Source organism: Euprymna scolopes, chromosome 2 (assembly GCF_053919585.1).
Source record: "Euprymna scolopes isolate OS-2025 chromosome 2, ASM5391958v1, whole genome shotgun sequence".
Lineage (NCBI taxonomy): Eukaryota > Metazoa > Mollusca > Cephalopoda > Sepiida > Sepiolidae > Euprymna > Euprymna scolopes.
This window is the reverse complement of record NC_136483.1, coordinates 40,824,975-40,843,786: the sequence shown is the minus strand read 5'-3', so window position 1 is coordinate 40,843,786 and position 18,812 is coordinate 40,824,975. Positions and strand designations below refer to the sequence as shown.

The 18,812-nt window shown below is 28.0% G+C and overlaps 1 protein-coding gene across 8 annotated transcripts in view; it reads left to right on the top strand.

Moving 5' to 3' along the window:
• The window catches only part of LOC145291348 (ribosomal protein S6 kinase beta-1-like), a 282,083-nt gene that overhangs the window by 217,442 nt on the left and 45,829 nt on the right, over positions 1-18,812 (top strand). For 4 of the 8 annotated variants that reach the window (XM_080137142.1, XM_080137159.1, XM_080137126.1 and 1 more), the window contains one exon: positions 16,215-16,262. The exons of the other annotated variants lie outside the window; for them this stretch is intronic. In XM_080137142.1, coding sequence (XP_079993268.1) covers positions 16,215-16,262 — 48 coding nt within the window. The remainder of the gene's footprint in view (positions 1-16,214; positions 16,263-18,812) is intronic. 8 annotated transcript variants of the gene reach the window in all.

Genomic DNA, 18,812 nt, shown 5'->3' with positions numbered 1-18,812 from the left:
GTTAGGATGTCTGCTGTGGAACAGGCTTGTCTAAATCCATATTGTTAGTCAGTCAGAAGTTTAGCATCTGTAAGGTGATGGACTAAAGCATGGTTAATTAAGGTCTCAAATATTTTGGCAAAAAGTGGGAGGAGGCTAATGGGGCGATAATTTAATGTGTCAGTTCTTTCGCCAGAATTCTTGAATACTGGTACAACAAAAGCAGTTTTCCAACAGCCCGGAAAGCAAGCTTCATTAAGACATTTGTTGTAGAGTTTGGAGAGAACTGGAGCTACTTCGGCTGAGCACTTTTTTAATAGCACAGCTGGGATGAGATCGGGTCCACATGGTTTTGAAGTGTCAAGGTTTTTTATGATAGCATGCACCTGAGCAGGGGTGATTTTCAGATCATCTAGCGTGGCGTCTGTCCACATAGGAAAGTCAGGTAGGGAGTGGTTGGAAGGGTCCAGTGTGGAGTTTGAGGCAAACCGACTGGCAAGCATGTTAGCCTTCTCGGTTGCTGAGGAGACAACCTCATGATTTTTGGTTAGTGGGGGAATTGTTGATTGGCCATTATTTACTACACTGTTGTAGATTTTCCAGAAGTCTCAAGTTCCTAGTTTTTGTGCTTCGATGTGTTTTTTAGCGGTTTCCGTAAATTCTCTCTTAGCTGTCGCTATTTCTTTCTTAACGTTATTTCTAGCTTCTATATACTTCAGTCTGTTTGAACTGGACTTATGTCGGTTAAATCTGTGGTGTGCATGCTGCCTTTGAGCAATGGCAGTTGCACAGGTCGAAGTAAATCATTGGAGAGAGTGGGGCTTACTATAAAATTTCCGCATGGGAACATGCGCTTCGATTGCAGTTTTGGACCAGTCAGTGGTCTCGTTTGCACACTGTTCAGCAGGGAGAGAAAAAATATTTCCCCATGGGGCATCTCTGATTAGTTCCCTGTTTAATTCGTAGCTGAAGAGGATGGTGCTTTTGTTTTATAGGTGGGTTAATCTGAGGGAGATAACTCCAATTGACTAAAAAAAAAAAAAAAGCATATTTTGCAATAAATAATTAAGGATGCTAAACCGTTAATACAAAAAATTACCGAACTAGTTTTCAAAAATAAAACACATTAATTAACAAACTTTAACAAAAACAAATACCCAAATTTGTCATTGGCTAATGGAAAACAACTTGTTCATTGTTGGCTATTCGAAAGATCAACAACTTTTTAATTGGCTTATTGAATTTTTTATTTTAATTAAGTACATGTTTCTCTTTCATCTCATGGAATTTCTTTCGCAGAAAAGGAAGAAGTATTCCCTCGCATTATTCTTGCGATAAGGGATCAATATATAATATAATTTTTTTTTTATTTATTAACACGAGTTCATTTATTTTTGATTTTGTGTACGTTAATTAACAAGTTTAATTATTTTATTAACATTTTTATTTTTAGTTTGTTAATTAACTTGATTCCTTTTTCGATTGATTAACCGATTATTTAGCGTCCTAAGTTATTTATTGCAAAATATGCTTTTTTTCTTAGTTAATAGGAGTTACCTCCCCTACCTATTCCACCTCTAAAACAGCTATGCCAAAGAAGATTTCATAAGGGTATTAGTGAAAGTAATAAAAAAAACTTAAACCCGACATAGGCCGTGTTTGTAACCACTACATTATGGCCCTTCCATATATTTTAAAATTTGCATGAAAATATTAACCTGACTTTGTGTAAACAAATAGAATTTGTGTTCATGTTTAAGCTACTCACCTAGCATGGTTTTCCTTATTCATCTTCGAAAGACTACTGATCTCGTCATTTTTATGATGGTTATAAAACCTTTTCTTTGTGCATTATTTCTAGAGAAAAACATTTCTTCCAAAACCTCTACTTTTGCCAATAACTTAAATAATTTGTTTGATAGCAATATTTCTTAAGTAGAAAAGGCATTAAATAAGAATATATTTCCAGTCATACTGTCATGTTTTATAATCATGTGCTTCAAAATAAAACCAATAATAAACAATTAAATGAAATACCTTTTAGGAATTTATTGGTAATATCTTACTGGTCTGATTTGCTAAAGGACTTCAGTTTTTGAAAATAGCAAAGATACTCAATGCTGCCCAGATTGTGTTTGAACACACCTGCTATACTTAGAATATGGAGCATTTGTACCAGGTAACGCTGAGTAAATTTTCTTGTAAGTTTTGCATTTAAATTTGTTTGCAGCTGTTTTATTGCTACAAAAGGAATTTTTTTTTATATATAGATCTATCATTTAGTAGTTGGTAGTCCACCAAAAGTACAATGCAAAAAATATTGACCATAATGTCAGGGGAAGGTAATAAACATTCTTTGATTTTTTTTTTTTTTTTAGGTGATGGAAAATACTAGTTTTGTTAAATAAAAATGACAAATGTACAGATTTATAACACTAAAAAAAAAACATTCAAAACCACATAGAAATTACTCAAAATTAGTTTTTCTTGTTTTCTGTTTCAAATATAAATAAGGAGGGAGCTGAAGACATTACCATTTCACATGCACATTTGTCAATAAAATAGTTGTATTTAAAATGAGTATAATATTTAGTCACAATATGGCTTCTTTTTTTTTTACTTATCTGATTTAGTTGAGGGCTGGTTAATAAAGTTTTTTGGGAGGCAGAGCTGAGGGACAGGAAGAATAAACTTTTTTTTAGATTTTGGTGGGTTGGGAGAAGGGGGTAAACTCAAATGATGAAAAATAGTCATATTTTACTAAAAATAAATGAAAAAGTGATAACAAAACTATACAAAAATAGCACTTAAAACCTTCAAAACCATATAGAAATTATTCCAATTTCTTTTTTATTTTATTTTTTTTGTTGTCTGTTTCAAATATAACCTGGGGTGGGGGTAAACACTTAAAACATTTAATATTTTTGCAGTTTACAGACTGTACAGAATGAATAACTTTATTATTTAAAAAAACATTCTTAATATGGTAGCGGGAAGGCTTTCTTTACTATTCTGTATTGTTACATTAAAAATTTTAAAAACAAAAGATACAGTAAAAATCGAATTAATTTAAAAATCCTATCTAGAAAAAATAATTTATAAACTGCAGAAGTACTAAATAGATAAAAACATTAAAATGTAATCGCCCTTAAAAAGAAAAATCACATTTTTAAGGGATAGCAAAACACCCTCGCACCTCAAATTGTTTAGATGTTTTAACAAATGCACATTGGATAATTTTTTTTTTTAATATCCCCCCCCCCACCAAAGAAATATATTAACTAAATTAACTACCCATCCCACACAAAATAAATTATTTTTACAATGTAAAAAGAAAGCTGAACACTCCAATCAATTAAAAAATACACTTAAAACATTTTAAAATGCATAGAAATGTATCCAATTTAGAAACAATATATTTAATACAGTTTCTTTTTCAAATATTTTGCTTAAATAAAAAAATAAAATTCAATTCAGACAGCCAAGTAAAAAGTTGACAAATTATTTTAAAATAATCTGCACAGAATAAATTAAACTTTGAGTAAATGCTGCCTCGATCTAGAAAGATTTCTTCTATTTTTTTTTTTTTTGTGTGTAAATTGTATTTATGTATTTGCTATTAATCGAATCTTTGAATAAACATTTCCCCCCAAAGAGAATCAGACAGTGTCCGCACATAATGATTGAAAGCTAGCAGAAGTCAGATTAAATTTTTTGAATGGCAGAGAAGGGGGGGGGGCTAAAAATTTATAATAATTTGCCATGGTTTAAAAAAAAAAATCATCCTTTTATCATCGTATCTCTCTAATCAGTTTCTGTTGTGTAAGCTTTTAAATAAAGCTTACTTCCATTTTTAAACAAAAGGAAAAATTATCTAAAATTTGCCAGTTTAGCAAATAAAATAAATTAAAAATAAATTCAATGAAATGAACTGTAAATAATATTCTTAAACAGAACAATTAAAACAATTCTATTATTATAGACCATAAATAACAAAGCTAATTATTAAAATAGATTTTCTTTAATGTAATACGTAAATTAGATGACTTCTGTGATGTAGATTTCCTTTGAATAAATAATATGTATAGAAATTAGTGACAGGACGATTCCAAAAGTTCTCCCGATTCTGATACAATTACCGATACCCTTATAAATTTCCAATTCCGATTCTTTTTAAATGTCTAAATAGAGATTTGTTTTTTTGTTTTGTTTTGTTTTTTTTTTCTTCAAATTACTGTAAAACTTTTGTGTAATGTCTACATATATTTTCGAAAAACATTAAAAAAAATACACTTAGGGGAAGGTATACTACATGAGTAGATCTCAAATATTTTTTCTCAAATATTTTTGTAATTGATTGAAATATTTAAGTTGCATTAGTTCATCGTTAATTGATAAAATGCAATTTGAAAATAACTGACGATTGATATTTTTTTTTTTTTTTTTTATACAAGGGTGTCACCACTTATCAAGGCCCAGAGGCCACTCGAGGATAAGGGTTAATAGGTATGCAAAATAAGATTATTTGAGAACAGAATAGTTTATAAAGCCATCTTCCCATTTTAAGAACCAGTTTCTAAATAAGTAGTTGTTATTTAGAAAACCATTTTTAACATGAAAAGAACTAGACAGGCGTACATATTTTGTTACCTTAATTATAATGATTTGATCCATTATGCTGCTGTCAATCTAAAATATATGTAATAGATTGATTTGTTTTATTGTAAAAGGAAAAAAAGGTGCAGCTAATAATAATAGTAATACCAACACAAATACTAATGGTAGATTGTTAGATTAATGCCCTCATCTAAAACAACCACAAAAAGGAGATTCTAGTATTTTAGTTGAGTACGTGTGGATAACATGAAAACTGAATGAAAAAAAAAAAACATACAATCATTTTAGAATTTAGAGTGAGATAAGTTTCATATATAAATTTAACGTAAAATAATCATCATTTCCAGGCTATTCTAACATTTTAGGAGGTTGATTATTTTTACCACTAATTCTATGCCTGACTAGGAAGGTTATAAAACTATACGTAATCACTGAAAAAAGTATAATCCCCAACACACACAAATATGAATGCACAGAATTTATCTCTCGGAGAAAAATAACATTTTTTGGTTAACTGTTTTAAAATATTAGAATGTCTCTGAATTGTATTAAATCAATATGTAAAACTAGTCCCCAATTCTAAATTATTAAATAATTGATCTTTCTTGTTCTTTTTCTTCTCTCCAAGTTTTCGAAATGTTCACGTGTAGAATCTCGTCTTAATTTGGAATAGTGATTTCACAGAGGGTATTGAATTGATCTGCAATAATATTAATACTTAGAAGTTTTTATATAGTAAAAGAATATATTTAATTTTTACAAAGATACATTATAAGTTCAAATATGTAACAAAATTTAATAAAGATGTTAGTAATCAAATTTAATCCATAAAAAATATTTGAAATGTCTTAGAAATAGTTTTCAAAATACACTTACATTTTAATGTTAGAAAATTTCGTTGTTATTTATGCATATCTCGTCAATGGAAGAGAAACTACCAAATAATTTCAATGATATTAACATCAAAGAATCACTTTTCTTAGTTCGTGATTTTATTATCTTCTATCTCCATTCCAAACGTTTTCTATGTTTACAAAGTTTGTTTTACAATCAGTACACAGACATGAGGAGAGGAGGGGGATCTCACTTCAAAACGAAAACTATGGCTCATTTTAACTACCTTTTGTCAGGGAATTCTTAAGTCACAGTAAGTAATATAGACATGAAAAATCAGCAAGATCAAAGAACTGATATTAAAGGTTTTTCTGGTATATAGGTGTGAAAATTCACAAATTCATTTATATTTAATATTTGAATCTAAGAAAATGTCTCAAATTTTTTTTTTACATATTCTTTTGACCCCTAGTAAAATTTGCCAGGGTAGGTAGCTAGCAAAAAATCAACCACAAACTCAGCAGTATAAAATAAATGAATTAAAGAGTAAAAACACTCTTTATATTTTACTTTAAATTTAATTGTTAATGATGTTTGACAGTATTTTTTTTCTTGAAAAAATGTTTTATTTAATTTTTAAACATTTTAGAACCTTTTTAAATCAAGTGCATTTTTTGAAAGTTACCTAAATTATGCAAAGTTTCAATTTTTTTATATACGGAAGTAAAATAAATTTACCTTGTATTTTGATGTTAGTATGATCTATGAATTTTAGTTTTATTAATAGTTTAAACAAATATTAATAATTACTTACTAGCAATAAAAAATTAAGTTTTTAAAATATATCAGAATCAATTTTGGAATCGGAAATTAGGCTAAAAATCTTTCTGATTCTGAAACCCTAAAAAGTTCTGATCTTTAGGATTCCCAATTCCAATTAATTGTCCCAACACTAATAGAAATGATGGAATAAAAGTGTATAAAAGCCTATTTTCAGTATGAAAATTGTGAAACAGTGTACTTTTTGTATATATTAATAAAATTGTGAACCCACAGGAATACAACTTTATCATAATAGACAACTGAAAATAACAGATTATAAATAAGTCTTTTTTTTTTTTCATTTTGTTTAAAAACTTATTTTTCATTAAGCATTCCAAAGTATGTATCCATATATCATGCACATTTTGTGCTGCATGTGCTTAATAGAACTTCAACAAAATAGTTTTAACATTTTTTTCTAAATTTTCTTATTAATGTTTAGATTAAATCTAAGAAAAAATTTTAAGTTTTGGAAATTTTTAGATGAGGATTAATTTTGGATTATTTTAATTATTCTCATCTTAATTGTTCTTTTCACATTTTAGCCAATGTAACTTCTGACTTTCTTTGAGTGCATTTTTTGAACTCTGACACATTTATGTCAAAATCAGGAATCTGTATGAAGTTTCAAACTAATTTATTGGTGTGAATTGTTTTCATTTAGTCAGCTAAGACCAGGTAGAGTTATATTTCTTTTAAAATTTTATTCTTAACTAAAATTGAAGATTGAACCTTCAACTTCCGAAGACTCCCACTTTAGACTGAAAGACACTGAGGAACAATTAGTTAACTGAAGGTTAAAGGTTCAAAGTAATAAATAAGAAAAAACTAAAAATTACACTTAATATTTCTACCCAGTCATGGTTAAGTTTAAAATTCAGTATAAGTTCCAGGGTTTGATGTAAATATGCTCGAGTTTGAAAAGATGTGTCTAAAGAGGGTGAGAGGTTACATTGACGAAAACATTATGAAAGTAATAATCAAGATGTGAATAAAGGAATAATTTGAACAATGTTCAGATAACAATGACACTTGTGGGTTTAGCAGACCATAAATAAATAGCAACCTAAATATAAGAAATCATATTTGAAACTGAATTCAATGCCAGAAGATTTTTTTTCCCCCCCAATAAATGAAAACATTGTAAATGAAATATTTCAGCCAAATCGAGCCTTTATAATCAGTGAATTATATATTGTTTTTCTTTTATTCTTTTTCTTTTTTTTTTCCTCATTGTCAAGCTATTACAACAAATGCTGAAGATAGCCAACCTCCCTTGGTATCAAATGGAGATGGTTGTTAATGTCTTAAACTAAATAGCAATTTGCCAAATAAATTCGATATATAAAAATATGAAATGAAGAAAAATGCCAGAAAATAAATCTGTCATAGGTTGGAGTGAAGAATAAAAAGAATGAGGAAGCATATTTATGTTGTGTGTAAATGCGCTTATTACTTAGTTTTATTATGTACTAGCAGGGGATGCCTGACGTTGCCCGGTCATAAAATACACTTAAATATATTTTAATTTATTCAGATTTCGTATATATTATAATAGTCGATTATCTATTGACTATTTCATATGATATTATGCTCAATATATAGTAGTGATTTCAAAAGTAAAAAAATTGAAACCTAAAGGAAAATTTGAAAGCAAAAAATGGAGGCAAACAGACTGACATAGTGAGCTTTATAAATAAATTAATTTTGATAGTTATTAGCAATCCAGATTTTCGAGGTCCTGGATATGACCTAAAACTATATCTGATGGTGAGGTCCCAGCTTGCGGGCTTTGGGGAGTGTGGAGCCACCCTTTAATTGCCATTGCTCCCAGGTCCACTCTGACCCGGAGTGGTAGTACCTGTTAGGGTCCCAACTATGGGTTAAATAGAATCCGACTTAAAAAACAAATATACTCCATTAAAAAATCGTTCGTCAAAATCACTGGATTCAGCATTAAATAACCTGAAAAAGGTTGATATGCTGTAAAATAAAAACAACCAATCAACCAACCAGGTTTTCGAATGGCTTATTTAAAAAAACTTTTTTGTTTGTATCACACAAAATGAAAAAGAATAAAAACATTTTTACTCATGTAACTGAGTAATAAAAAAATTTAAAGAATTTATGTGGCTGAAGTAGGAATTTATTCCTGAAAAATTGCGATTTACTCTTAAAATCAGTGAAAAATCATTAAAAAAAAAAAAAAAGAAAAAAAGATTATACATAAAAAAAAACTATTTGATCAATTTATGTTACGTTTTTGGAATAATACATTTTCGTTTCATAACGGGTATGTACATCATAAAGATTTTTCTGTATTTTTTTTTTATAAATAAATATTTCTTTTTGTAAAATTATTACATAATAACATTATGAAGCCAGGAATGTAAAAAAAAAAAAAAAAAATGAATTATTAGGGATCAAAATCTCAATCCTACTGTTAGTAGCCATTCACGCTAATCACAGCTCTATCAGGGCAAGCATTCTGAAAGCATTGGAAATCTACAATATATACTTTTATGTGCCAAGACATGCCAGGTCAATCGATGCATGCATGCAGAGATGCCATTATGATCCTTGTGCAGGTTGTAATTTCTTTTAATTTTTGCTCTGAAGCAACTATGTTAAACAGCTAAAGACCCATAAAAAATGGCCCACAAAATATGCAATCATTTGAACCGTAGTGCACCACTCTGCGACCTTACATTTCTCAGGAGATAGTTTGAAAAAATGGAGACAGACATAGTGAGTTTTCTAAATGAGATTAAGAAGTGTTTGTTGAGGGAAATGTCAAAGTTTCTCCAAGGATGAACTAAAAATTAAAAGGATGATTTATTTTTCTTAGACTGGGCTAGTGTTCAAGAGAGCTAGAGAAATGTACAAGATTACTTGACTAAGTAGCTGATATCACATGTTTTGAACTAAGCACGGGATGTTTAATTTTGCACAGATCTTTGTATTGAGATAAGCTACACATCCTTTGTACCTTATTTTAGAAAAGCATTTTTCTATAAAAATCAGAATTCTTTAATTTTTAGTTATTGAATGTCCTAGTAGCCAATAATCTTGTAGCTCTCTTGAACACTAGCCCAGTCTAAGAAAAATAAATCCACAATATACTTTACCCTCAATATTGTGTTGGAATCTTTGCCAATCATCCCTTTTCATTATTCCTGTTTGGTCCATTTTAGTTTTTTTAATGCATTTACAAATACTAGGATTGCAGAATCAGAAGGTATAATGTCTTACTCAGTTTCCTAAAATTGCAAAACATTTTACTTATTTTAAAGTCTTCCAATAGTCAGACATTGTTGGAAGATTAAAACATCAAACTCCTAGTATTCTTACTCTAACTCCTTCCAAAATCCTTAACTCCGCAATCCTTACAAATACCTCTCTTAACATCACTTATCTATATTGTATATATTATGTCTATAGCCCTTTTGTCATTTCTGGACTTGGCTAGTTTTCAGCAAAAATAGAGAAATACTAGACGACCCATGACCCGTTGGGTCAGTATGTTATATTAGCTATGGAATTAGTACATGAACGTGATACTTGTGATGTAAAGAAAATAGTTTTTTGTAACATAACAGAAACATTTCTATGAAAGTATATTAAAATGAAAAAAGAATATAGATAGATTTTTATGAGTCGTTCTGTTTATAATTGTTTATTTAAAAAAAAAAAAAAAAACTTACAGCCATTGAATTATAAGTGGTTTGCCATACTTATTGGTAAATGTGCACTGAACAGATACCATAATACTCAAAGTTAAATTCAAATTTTGATATATCTTTTAATTTAATTGCAAAAAAAAAAAACAATTGGAATGCTGAAAACGTACACAATAAAACAATGTTTTATTGTCGCATTGATTATTTATTTGTAACGCAAATTAAAAAAAAAAAAACATTTTCTGGGTTATTTATTTATGTTGGTGTAGAAGAAAATGTATGAATGTTTTTTTAAGAAAGGTGTAGTAAAAAATGTAGAATAAATTGAAAAAAAAAAAGGGAAGGCACTGGGTAAATCGTCGTTGTAAAATGCTTTTATGATTGTCAACAGGTTAAAGTAGATTTATTTGTAAGAAAATTGCGTTAAAATAACTTAAACGTAATACAGAAATGAATGATGGAAAAAAAAAAATGCAGAAAGTATTAACAATTATTTATTTGGATAATTTCAACGCAAAAAAAAAAACAATTGGGACGCTGAAAACGTACACAGTAAAACAATACATTTTATTGTTGCGTTGATTATTTATTTGTAACGCAATTTTAAAAAAAACATTTTCGGGGTTATTTATTTATGTTGGTAGTGTAGAAAAAAATGTATGAATGTTTTTAAGAAAGGTGTATTAAAAAAATGGAGAATTAATTTTAAAAAAAAAAGGGAAGGCGGTGGGGAAATCGCCGTTGTAAATTGTTCTTATGGTTGTCAACGGCTCAAAGTTGATTTATTTGTAAGAAAATTGTGACAGTATAGTTGTAATACAGAATAGTTGCAAAACATCCTCACCCTTCCCATGTTTAATAATAATTTTTAAAATAATAACGTTAATATTTCAGTGCGCAGGTCAAATTTTGCAAAAGTAGCGATTTGTTTATGCTGTTATGGGTTTATGTTTATGTATGCATGCGTAACCGGAAGTCATAAACCGGATGTGGGTTTACAACACTCATTACAAGGTTATTTGAGTTTTATAATTATATAGATTGTAGATTATTTGGGCCATCCATAAGTCTGATTTTTATAAACTAATGTTTGATAAATTTGTATGTTATCTATATTAATTAAAATTATCTGTTGGGGAAAACTTTTTTAATTTATAAGAACAGGTCCATATTTTTTCTTCTTATAAAAATTTTATAATGAACTCTATATATGAGAACATTGTTTTTATCTCGGGAATCAAAAGGAAATTTTCATAATTTGTTTTACTAGTATAATTTAGTTGGCTTTGCCCAGTATTTTTACTTTCGCTTTATTTTTAATTCATTTTTAATTATTTTTTTACCCAAAATTATATTAACAGGACTTTTAAAACGTCTATTAATTCATTACATTTTTTTGTAATTAACTATTTTAATTTTAAATAAGTAATTTATTCATTAATCTACTTTTAAGATTTTACAAATCATGTTTATTTATATGTATATGCACACACAATATCTGATCAGATTATTTTATAAATAAAGTTTCTAGCATACAAACTAAAATATTAAAATATCCATTTCAGACCTGAAATTTTGTTGGCTTTGTTGTGTATTTTTGTATTTTAGGAATTCTGGAATTCTTCAGATGAAAAAGTAAAAATAAAATCCAGTTATTAATTTTTGAGAAACAGAATTTATTCACTTGGATTTGTTTCAACTTTGCAATTGTAAATTTTTCAGTAAATTTGTCTGTTTCTAATTTCAATTTTGCTCTATTTTATTTAATCTTGACTATTTTCTAATTTTAATTTTCATTTGATAAATACATCTATCATGTTGGTTTTATATTTAAAAAAAAACCCTAATAGATATTAACTTTGAATTTTATTTAAAAATACAGCTAAACTCCAACGCTAATTTACAAAATTGAATTTTTTTTCCATTTTAGTTTGCTACAAACATGGCTGACCACTTAAATGATCTTCTTAATCAACATTAGAAATTAAGTTTTTTGAAAAAAGTTTTCAAGAATTCTGCATATTAATGTGTTTCTTGCCTCTATGTGACTTAAACTTTTTTATATACTATTAATCAATTATTTTATGAAAGAAAAAAATGCATTAGCATAAAATAAAACTAAATTTTAAAAAATCCGTGCTTTAAAAGTTATTTAATTACAAAATTAATGCATTTCTGTTTATTTGTGGACAAGTCAGCCATTTTAATCTTTTGTTAATAGTTGGGGAAAAAAGTTAATGAATTACCGTGTGTCTGTCTCTTCTAACTTTAAAAGGAATTTAGAAACATTTAAATTTCTAAAAAGGAAGTTGTTTGAACTGACTTTAAAAGTCTTAGCAAATCCTCATGTATTAAAAGATTGAAAGTTGGGAGAACTATTTACATTCAATAGTTTTATAAAGTGAGATTAAATCAAAAATGACTTTATTTAGTACTGTTATAGTATGTAGCCTATGAAATTCTATCTGCTGTAGTATGTGACCTACCTTTTTAAAATGTATTATAAGAAAGTATAACTGTCTGGTAATATATATATATAACTGTTGTGGTGCTTCTGTTGGTAGGCACACAAGTTACAAATAAAATAACAGGAAAACTTGTGATGGAAAAATATTAGAGTACATAAGTGAAATATGGCAGTGTTTATGTAAACAGTCAGAAAAGTTCAAACAAAGTTTGTTTTATCTGCCCCCCCCCCTCTAAAAAAAAAAAAAAAAAAAAAAAAAACAGAAATACTCTTTATTAATTTAACTACTAAGTCTCAGTCCAGGGTGACAATACTCTAATTAGGACTTAGGATTATTGGTTGGGTTAATGAAGGATATTCTTTTTTCTTTTTACTATTTTTCAATTCATATTTAACTCGTTGATGTCCATATAATTAGTTTTAATCGTTTACTATTTATAAATATAATCTTTGTGGGGTAGGAAACGTTCAAGCTGGTAGACCATATACTGTAACAAGGTAAAAAAAAAATAAACCACATACTATATGGCACTCTTTATTTGATAGTTTAAATGCTCCAAAATTGTATTATAATTTTGAAGGGGTCACAAGATATTTTTTTTTTCAATTAACAAAATATTAAAATGGCTTACTTGCTTATGAAGAAATGGAAATGAATTCTGGTGGATCTGATTTTACCTTTTTTTTTTTAAAATAAGGTTTCTAACAAATCCATTTTAATTCTGTTCATCATTGCATTTTTTTTATTTTGATAAATCTATTACTTATTAAGTTTCTTATTTATAATTAATGTTTAAGTTACAGAGAGAAGAGAAACATGCTGACTCATGAGAAGTGGACACACTATTTTATTGATATAGAGATAAATATTCAAACACAAGTAAAAAAAAAAAAAAAAAAAAAAAAAAAAAAAGGAATTAGAAAAGAACTTTACAAAATCTATTTTTATTTCATGATTTAATTTAATAGATATAAAATAAACCACAATGTTTCCATTCTCTTATATTATAGAAGATCAGAACAACATAAATGCTGTTGGTTTCAAATCCAACAAAGATGAACAGCATGTGACCACTCTTTATGGTTTCTCTTCAGCCTCCATTCGATTGTTGGATTTGAAACTGACAAAACTAATATTGTTCTGATTTTTTGTAATATATATATAAATAAATATTACACTCTTATTTTTTTTTATTTTTCTTTATCAAGCTTCTCTCACACTAATCTGACAAAGATATATATAAATATAAATTCCTTTGTGTGTAAAACTAATGGAAATAACTTAGTATGTATTCAAGATAAATGTAAAAGTCAGGAAGAGCTGATATGAAACATAAGTAATTATGCTGCTTGTAAACAAAACAGTTTTTTTCCAAATGAATTCACTTATAAAAAGTCTAGGTAAGTTTTAAAATCAGAGCTAATAAATTTCTAATTTCTATGGAAATTCCAGTTAAATAACCAAAAAAAAAAAAAAAACTGGTAATGTCGGTGACTTTTCAAAACATGAATATTCAATGTTATCCCTTTCCTCAGTTTGTATTCCTTTTACTGTCAACTCATGCTCCCTCTCTTTCTCTCAACTAATATAACATTCTCTTTTTAATCCTTTTCATATATCAACACATGAATTTTTCTCTCCCTCTCTCTTTCTCTGTTTTGATCCTTCTCTCTCTTTCTCTGATATGAGCTGCTGCTGAACACCATCTCAATTATAGAAACTAATTAAAGAATGATGTATGAATGCATAATGCACATATGTATTAATATATATCTCCTATTTATTACTCTGTCTTTTTTAACATAAAATATTATGTATTTTTAAAATATACTAAACCATGTAGCTGTAGACAGTTTGTCTAGCTTGTGTATATATATATTTGTGTGTGTGTGTCAATGTCCATAGAGACAATCTTTCACTCTTTGTCTATGTTCTGTGTTATAATAGCTAATATTATCCTGTTACCTGAGAATTTTTGTTACCATAAAGGATCTCTTCTCAATAACTTAATCTTGTTTAAGTGGATGATATCCCTTATGTGATATCAAGAGACAAACAAATGTACGATATCCAGAGTTTTAGTAGTATATGGAGTGCAAAAACTTAACCTTTTTTTTTTAATTTAAAGATTAAAAACTGAATCGGTTAAAAGCATTGTTAAAATGCACAAAAAAATTTCATAAAACTAATTAAATATCATAAAACTAATTAAAATGATGTCTTGCAATTAAAAAATAAAAATAGTTACATCTTAAAATTGATTAAAAAAAACATCAATGTCTTAAGATTAATTTTTAAAAATAACAATGTTATAAAATTAATTAGAATTAATTTTTTTTCTTTTTCTTTTTTTTTTCTAATCACAAAAGCAAATATGAATCTGTAAAGTGTTTACATAAAACACAATTGATAAATGCATTTATGTTTTTTTTTTCTTATTTTTGAAACAATATTAAAACTTATTTTTGCATTTTAGGGGAAAAGACTTATGTTTTCAAAATGCACATTTGCTTATTTAAGTGTACACCATTTTAACAAAACATAAGTTATGATGTACTTGAATCAATCTTGTTCTTTATGGGTTGTTGTTTTTTTAAGAGGCCGCAAACTTAAAATTAAAATAAATCGCATATTAAATTAGGCTGCATTTTAGCAATAATGCATCGAATGCTGCCTTCTAAGTGGTTCATTGTGTCTGGTTTATCAGTGTAGATATCAGACTTAACATATCCCCATAGAAAATAATCTAATGGGATTAAATTTCACAAATGTGGTGGTCAGTTGACAGTTCCATTTCCTTAAATTATTTGTTCATCAAATGTTTCTCTCAGTAAATTGATCGTATTATTTGCAATTTGCAAATCCTGCTTGGATGTCACTCTCTTTATAATGAATTGCCAAACCAAGCTGAAGTAAAAATAACCGACAGTTGCCAAATCTGCTATTAAAGAGAATAGAGTTGTCAATTTTACGTTTGCTGCCTTTAAAAAAAAAAAAAAACATATATATATATATATATATATATATATATATATATATATATATATATATATAATGTGCGTGCATTAATTTTCCTATTTTAATCATAGGACAAAATAAGGGGTGATAATAGTTCAAATCTCAATTTCTTCACAATTGGCTTAAGCAGATTTTGTAGAGATTACACATGATAGTCAATTAAACCATCAAGGAAACGTTAAGTATTTTCCAAATTGATATTATGGAAAATGAGAAATGATTAAAATTAATGCAACTATTACACAAAATATTTAAATATGGATGAACTTTTTACTTATTTTGAAAACATGAGAAAAAGATTAATGGTGCACATTTAAATCTGGCAATGTGTATTTTGTATGAATTTTTAGTGTTTTTTGTTTGTTTTTAAGAATGCTTTGTTTTATCTTTTTCTTTTTTTTTCTTTTTTTTTTAACTTTAAGGTGTTTCTTATTCATTTTTTTATATTTTATTTCATTTTTATTTCCTTTTTATTCTTTTTAATTTATTTCACTTTTATTTCCTTTTTATTTTTAATTTTCTTTTCTTTTTTCTTTATTTCCTTTTAATTTATTTTATTTTATTTTTTACGTTTTTAAAATTTCATTTTATTTTTATTTCTAAATTACTGGCCCAAATTAATAGGATAGTGATTTCTGATTGTTTTTTAAGTCTTGTGTATTGAGTGTTTTTTGAGTAGAATGACTGAATGTGAAACTGTGCTGTGGTCCTACTCAACGAATGTGTTGTCTTCTGAGTACCTTTTAACCTTCTGATTTAAGTATGGCCCAGTATTATTTCCTTGACATCTTTCTAGCTATTGAAGAAATCCACTGCCCGGAGGAATGATGCCAGTCCTATAAAGGTTGGTTTCAGATATTTGCTTCTTCCGTAGTCAACTGCCCAATACCAATGTGTTATCCAACAAGTTGCTTCTTTACTATTTTTTTTCCTTTTTAATGTAGAACTGACCCTTTAGAATGGTTTCCAGTCTCTTACACATTTTTACACACAGATTTTTACATTTTTGGAAATAGCCTCAGTATTTCCCATCCAAATAGAATATTGTTTTAGACAACTTGAGTATCATAACAAACTTCCTTTACTGTCCCCCCTCATTCATGACAGAACATTATTAATCAACCCCAAGATTCATAAAAGGTATAGATATTGAATTTGAGTAAAAAAAATTTATATCTTGCAGTTTCTCATTAAAATTGCTTTTTTGTTTAAGTAATGATTGCTTAAAAATGTAACCTTCACATAAAGGAAAACATTATACAAAGTTTAATCTAGCTTTAATATTAAATTATAATCACATTTTAATCCATTCTACAGATATATACATAATTATCAGCTAGCAGGAATACTTGTTCAGAGTTTGTAATATGGCGACGACCTTGGACTCTTTAAAATTGCAAGATTATCAAATACTTCAAAACGGCTAAACGTGAAGTGATGATGAAAACTTAATCTTTAGCTTATACTGTGAATGTCGATTTAAAGGGGCTTAAAATGGTTGTAATTAACTTAAATTTTAAGGATCTGTATAATGGTCATTTAGTTACAGTTCAAATTTCATGAAAAAAAATTTTTTTTTAATTGATTTTAGTAGTTTTCATATCTTGAGAACTCTTTTTCAAGAGGAGAAATAAATAATGTTTCCCATCCTTTAAAGAATTTACATAAGTAGGGAGCATTCTTTTCAAAATAGATGTTCCTATAAATTTAGTATGATAGTTAGCCTATTTGCTAATGGGGCAGAAGATCAGGGTTCAATCCTTAGTTGAGTCCTACCAAAGACTCAAAAAATGGTACTTGATGCCTCCTTGTTAAATACTCAGCATTATAAGGTGGGGATCAAGGGTAAATGGGACAATCTAGAAAAAGGATTGGCACTCTCTCTTACAGCTTAGTGTAGTAGCTAATGAAAAGGGAGTCTTTAGGTCACCCTTGACTGGTCGATGCTTTTATTAATTTGTTAATGCTTGAAAGTAGTTAGTAGGGACATTTATTTTATTTATTCCAATCAATATCAATTATTTAGTCTTATATTTTTAAGATGTTTTAAATATGGAAAGTCTTTCTAAATCTGAAGAGATGCTAGTAATAAAATTTGTAAAAGGAAGTTAGGGTTGCGTTATGTTAATTTCATGTGTTTGGATGTTACATCTTTAATCTTCAAAGAAAAAATAGTGATTTTTATGTCTATCAGAATAGATGGTAGATGTTGACAGAATTTTTTTGTTATCCTAATTACTATTTAAACGATTTAGGGAAATCTAAAAACATGCATATAGAAGATTGATGCAGAATTATTGCAACTAGTTCAAAAAGATGCACTTGAAGAAGGTACAAGATGAGAATAGTAGTCTGAATAATCCAAGGGTTACATTGGGAGGAAAAAAGAAATGAGTGCTTGGTTTAGTACATGTAGAATAGTTTAAGATAGCAAGATCAGTTGTCAAGAGAAGACTCAGGAAAGCATTGGAGAAAATGATAAGGATGGATTTGAAAGATAAACACTTGACCAGAAGTAGATTGCTTTGGAAGTCAATTTTCAAAAGCTTTCAAAAACATGCCAGCATATAAAATAGAATTAAACCAAATATGATTATAGGACAGTAGTTATTTAAAGATAATATTTTAATGCTGAAAGTATTCAAAACAAGTTCTTGTGTTTATTTTAGAGCATGTTCATTGCCCACTTCAATAATTGCTTCTTATTTGCTTGCTGGAACATCTCAATTCTGCAAGGTTTGGTTTTTGAGGCATGTATGCTTTGACATCTGCCACTAACTCATCTAATTTATTGTAAACTTTGGCTATCTGCCAGTTTTTTTTTTTTTTTTTTTTTTTAGCAATGGGGGAAAAGTGACAGTATTCTGAAGGTTTAAAGTTAGATACTTATGACAAGAGATTACTATGATAACCATTAATATTTCTACTGGGTTATGGATGAGAGAATGAGAACAATCTGTCTCTGATTAACTGGTTTAACCCCAAATTCCATATAGGCTGCTGCGTTCCGATAGAAGTTGCCCAACTTCGAAAAGATGCCCTGAAACATTGAGTAAAACAAGATGAGAATAGTAGTCCAGTTGATCCAAATAATGCAAATGGAGGATAAAATCTTAGAGAATAGTTATAAATTAAAATCTTTGTATAAATAAAATTGATTAGACAAGATTTTATATGTCCTTCTCACCTATCATTTATTTTCATAAATACACAATGAATTTTTTTTTTAACTTACAATCAATGTTTATTGAAATTAAAAAAAATAATAATAAAAAAAAATTGAAAGAAAATAAAATCGTTTTTTAAATACTATTTCTTAAAAACATTTTAATTATAAATGTGAGTATAGTTTGAATTATTTTTCTCTGAGCCCTCCATTTGGCAATATATTTTC